Raw genomic sequence first — 5,000 nt, 5'->3', positions numbered from 1 at the left:
GAAGGGTTTGAGAGGGCAGGGAAGGGTCTGCGAGGGTCTGGAAGGTTCTGGAAGGGTTTGAGAGGGCAGGGAAGGGTCTGAGAAGGTTCTGGAAGGTTCTGGAAGGGTTTGCGAGGGCAGGGAAGGGTCTGCGAGGGTCTGGAATACCTGCAAAGAATGAGAGAATAAGATAGATAGAGAGAGAGAGATGGATTATTATTTTTTATCATTATTGTTGTTATCATTACTATTATAATTATCATTGTTGTTGCTATTGTTATTGTTATTGCTATTGTTATTGTTATTGTTATTGTTATTGTTATTGTTATTGTTGTTATGTTGTTGCTGTTATTGTTCTTCTTAGCAGCAGTAATAGCAGTAGTTGTATCACTTTTATTAGTAATAGTAATATTATCACCATAAGTATGATCATTTTATTATAATTATCATAATCATTATTGTCATCATCATTACCATAATCATTATCATCATTATTATTATTATTTGTTATCATCATCATCATCTTTCGTTTTCATCTTCGCCTCATTCATCATCTTCCCTGAGCCAAAGACCCACTTGACAGCTGATGCCTCGGTTGACAGGTAGGTTGATGTCAATCATTTGATAATTAGCAGATTCGTGTTGATAAGTATTTGATAATTAGCAGATTCGTGTTGATAAGTATTTGATAATTAGCAGATTCGTGTTGATAAGTATTTGATAATTAGCAGATTCGTGTTGATAAGTATTTGATAATTAGCAGATTCGTGATGATAAGTATTTGATAATTAGCAGATTCGTGTTGATAAGTATTTGATAATTAGCGAGTTGGTGACAATAATCAGCCAGAAAATAATGATTTTAAATGATTTGTTCAACTGTTCATCGTCACTTTTTTGTGTGCATCTGGATAATTGGAAAGAAAATAAAGGTGAACGAAAATGAATATAAGATATGGTATAAATGGAAAAAGAATAAAGATAGGAAAATATAGATGGAAAGAGAATAAGGACGGACGGAAATAAAGATAAGGGAATATAAACAGAAAGAGAATAAGGACGGACGAAAATAAAGATAAGGAAATATAGATAGAAAGACGAACGGAAATAAAGATAAAGGAATGTAGATAGAAAGAGAATAAGGACGAACGAAAATGAAAATAAGAGAATATGAACAGAAAGAGAATAAAGACGAACGAAAAAAAAAAGAAAAAACAAGATGATATATAAATGGAACGAGAACACAGATGAACGAAAATAAAATAAATATCATGGATAAATAGAAAGAGAATAAGAACAAATTGAAATAACGATAAGAATATACAGAACAGAAGATAATAAGAACAAAGAACAAAGATAAGAGAACAAGGGGGAACAAAAAATGGAATACATGAATAGAAATGATATTGAAACCAACTCACGGGGCGGGAAGGAGCTGTAAACAGTGGGAGACAGTGGAAGAGAGAGAGAGAGAGAGAGAGAGAGAGAGAGAGAGAGAGAGAGAGAGAGAGAGAGAGAGAGAGAGAGAGAGAGAATGAGTGAGAGAGAGACAGAGAGAGAGAGAGAGAGAGAGAGAGAGAGAGGCAAAGGAGGAGAAAGAGAAAACGAAATAGAGGAAGAGGCATCGTCATCCTTATCTTTTTTTTCGTCACCTTGTATACCCTCTATCTTTCTCATCCTCTCCTTTCTCCTCCTTCTTCTTCCTCCTCCTCTTCTTATTCCCCCTCGTCCTCATCCTCTTCTTCTTTTTCCTCATCCTTGTCTTTTTCCTCATCATCTTCTCCATTTTCTTATTCTTTCTCTTCCTAATCTTCTTCTTCTCCATTTTCTTATTCTTTCTCTTCCTAATCTTCTTTTCTTCTCCTCTTCTTCCTAGTCATCCTCCCCCCCCCCTTTCTCCTCTTCCCTATTCCTTAACACTCATGAATGGCGGGGGGGGGGAGCGCTGGGGAGAAGGGAGGGGGGGGGGGCGGAAAAAGGACTGGCCATGGCTATTTTGGAAATGTCCTCTGTTGTTTATAATGGCCATTAAATGTTTCTTCTTCTTCTTCTTCTTCTTCTTCTTCTTCTTCTTCTTCTTCTTCTTCTCTCTAAAGGTCCGACTTTCTTTTTTTGTCTGTTTGTTTGTCTGTTCGTCTCTCTCTCTCTCTTTGTCTGTTCGTCTCTCTCTCTCTCTCTCTCTCACTGTAGATTTCTGTCTGACTCTCATCTCTCTCTGTCTTTGAATCTCTCTCTTTCTCTCTGTCTTTGAATCTCTCTCTTTCTCTCTCTCTTTCCATCTCTCTCTTTCTCTCTCTCTCTTCTCCTTCTTTCTCCCTCCCCCCCGCCCTCTTTATGGGGGGTTGGGAGGGGGGGGGGCCTTTTTCCTTACGTCGACTGGATTTTCTTCTTCATTAACTTTTATTGCCTCTGATATATCATATAATAATCTAATTTCTTTATCTTTTTATGCTTTGATCATCATCTTTATTTCTGAGTTATTTGTTTGTTTGCTTTTCTTTCTTTCTTTCTTTCTTTTTCGTTTCCTTCTGTTTTTCTTTTTACCCCTCGTTTCTTTCCGTTTCTTTGTCCTCTTCGTCTTGTTCTGCTTTTTTCTTTCTTTCTTGATATCGTTCTGTCCTTTTATTTTCTCTGATTATATCTATTCCCTTTTCCGCTGTCGCAATCTCTTCGCTTTTTTTCTTCTTTTTCTTCTTCTTACTACTTCTCTTCCTTCTCCTTCTCCTTTTTCTCCTTCTCCTTCTCCTTCTCCTTCTCCTTCTCCTTCTCCTTCTCCTTCTCCTTCTCCTCCTCCTGCTCCTCCTCCTGTTACTCCTCTCTTCCTCCTTGTCTCCTCTTCTCCTCCTCCTCCTCCTCCCCCCCCGTTCCTCCTCCCCCTCCCGTTCCTCCTCCTCCTCCTACCCCTCCTCCTCTTCCCCCTCCCTCCCATATCAAATATAAGACCATCACTCTTCTTTTTTGTCTATATAATAACATTTTCGATCGCTACCCGTAGATGAAATATACTACAATAACAATGCTATTTTTCCTTCTCGGACGTATCATCGCATCTTATATATAACCCTGATATATCACAGGCGATCAGCTGTTGATATAACACAACGGGACATCGTTATTGTCTATGAGGATGGGAGAAAGGGGGAAGGTTGAGAGGGAGGAGAAGAGGGAAGGGGTGACTGACGGCAGATGTGTAGGAAAAGGGAAGAGGGAAGGGAGAAGGAGAATAAGGAGAGGGAGAGGGAGAAAGGGAAGATGAGGGAGGAGAGGGAGAGGGAGAGGGAGAAGGGGAAGGAGGAGGAGAGGGAGAGGGAGAGGGAGAAGGGCAAGAAGAGGGAAGAGAGGGAGAGGGAGAAGGAGAATAAGGAGAGGGAGGGGGAGAAGGGGAAGAAGAGGGAGGTGAGGGAGAGGGAGAGGGAGGAGAAGGAGAGGGAGAGGGAGAGAGAGAATAAAGAGAAGGTGAGGGAGAGGGAGAAGGAAAAGGAAAAGAAGGGGGAGAGGGAGCGGGAGAAGGAGAAAGAGAGGGAGAAGAAAAAGGAAAAGGAAAAAACAGAAGAAGGAGAAATGGGAAGATAGATACAAAGACAAAAAAGAAAGAAAGGGCGAGCAAGAGAAAAAAAAGGAGAAAGATACAGAGAGAAAGAGGGAGAGAGAAAGCAGTTCAGTTATACTTTACATAGTTAGTTACGAGTTTCGTCCAGCGCTCGCCTGAACCTTGCATTTCCTGAGGGCCATGGCCAGGAAGTCAGTTCAGTGGGTCAGTGACAGGAGCGACAGCTGTGACATCACCGACGATAACAACCTTGTGAAGCGTTATTACAAGCTGAGTAAAGTGCGGCTGCACCTTGGCGATATTTCCAGTGCAATAGTAATAGTGATGGAACAATAAGAAAAAACACAAAAGTGTGTGTGTGTGTGTGTACGCATATATATATATATATATATATATATATATATATATATATATATATATATATATATACATATATATATATATATATATATATATATATTATATATATATATATATATATATGTGTGGTGTGTGTGTGTGTGTGTGTGTGTGTGTGTGTGTGTATATGTGTGTATATATATATATATATATATATATATATATATATATATATATATATATATATATATATATATATATATATATATATATATATATTCAAACAGAGAGAGCATGGCAGAGAGATAGAAATCGGACACTGAACCAAGAGCAGCAAAAAACGCCCAAAAAGGCAGAAAAGGAAGAGAAATAGGAGGGAAATCTACCCCGTCCTCCCCTATCTATCAGACATCCGAGACACAATATAACGAAGCGAGTGGCCCATTGCCGATCATTTCCCTCTCGCTTCCCCTTCCTCCCCTACGTTCTCCTCTTCTTCGTCTTCCTCTACTTCCTCCCCTTCTCCTTCCTCCCCTTCCCAATCAAAAGTCCCCCCATCCCCCTCCCCCTCCCCTAACCCTTCCCTATCAAAAGTCCCCCCCATCCCCTTCTCCCAACCCCTCCCCTCACATAAGTAACCCCCCTTACTTAATCCCTCCTCAACACCCACTATCAGGATACCCCCTTCCCCTCCCTCAACCCCTCCTTATCGAAAATACCCCAACCCCCCCCCTCCCCCACGCTTGAGTCGATGTCGCATCCAGAATTTCATTTGTTTTTCGAGGCGCGCGTATAGAGGGCGCGGGAAAAAAATAAGATAAAATTAATGGTCTTTTTCCTCTTCCTTTTTACTCTTTTCTCTCGTTTTCTGTTTCTTGTTTGTTGTTGTTGTTGTTGTTGCTTTTTACGTTCTTTTTGATTTTCTGTTTTCGTTTTGGTATTTTATTTTTCGTTTTTTTTTTTCTCTCTCTCTTTCGTTTCTCTGTTCTTGTTTTTTTTTTGAATAGATATTCCTTATTTGTTCTTATCTTTTTCTTGTTTGGTTTTCTTTGTTTCTTTTCTTCTCTTTTCTTTTCTTTTCTTTTCTTTTCTATCCTTTGTTTATTTCCTCATTTTAAGGGAGTTTCCTTTAT

General features: G+C 39.5%; 1 protein-coding gene across 1 annotated transcript in view; it reads right to left on the bottom strand.

Annotated features, from left to right (window-relative positions):
• Positions 1–600, bottom strand: part of LOC119596797 (gamma-gliadin-like) — a 999-nt gene extending 399 nt beyond the window's left edge. The window contains exons 1-2 of the mRNA XM_037946122.1: positions 556–600; positions 1–147 (exon numbers count right to left, since the gene is read on the bottom strand). The exon at positions 1–147 is cut by the window's left edge and continues 399 nt beyond it. Of these exons, the coding sequence (XP_037802050.1) occupies positions 1–147; positions 556–600 (192 nt within the window). The remainder of the gene's footprint in view (positions 148–555) is intronic.
• Between the last annotated feature and the right edge of the window lie 4,400 nt (positions 601–5,000).

Source organism: Penaeus monodon, chromosome 38 (assembly GCF_015228065.2).
Source record: "Penaeus monodon isolate SGIC_2016 chromosome 38, NSTDA_Pmon_1, whole genome shotgun sequence".
In the NCBI taxonomy this organism is placed as follows: Eukaryota; Metazoa; Arthropoda; class Malacostraca; order Decapoda; family Penaeidae; genus Penaeus; species Penaeus monodon.
The sequence above is the reverse complement of the archived record's forward strand: the minus strand, read 5'-3'. Positions and strand labels throughout refer to the sequence as shown.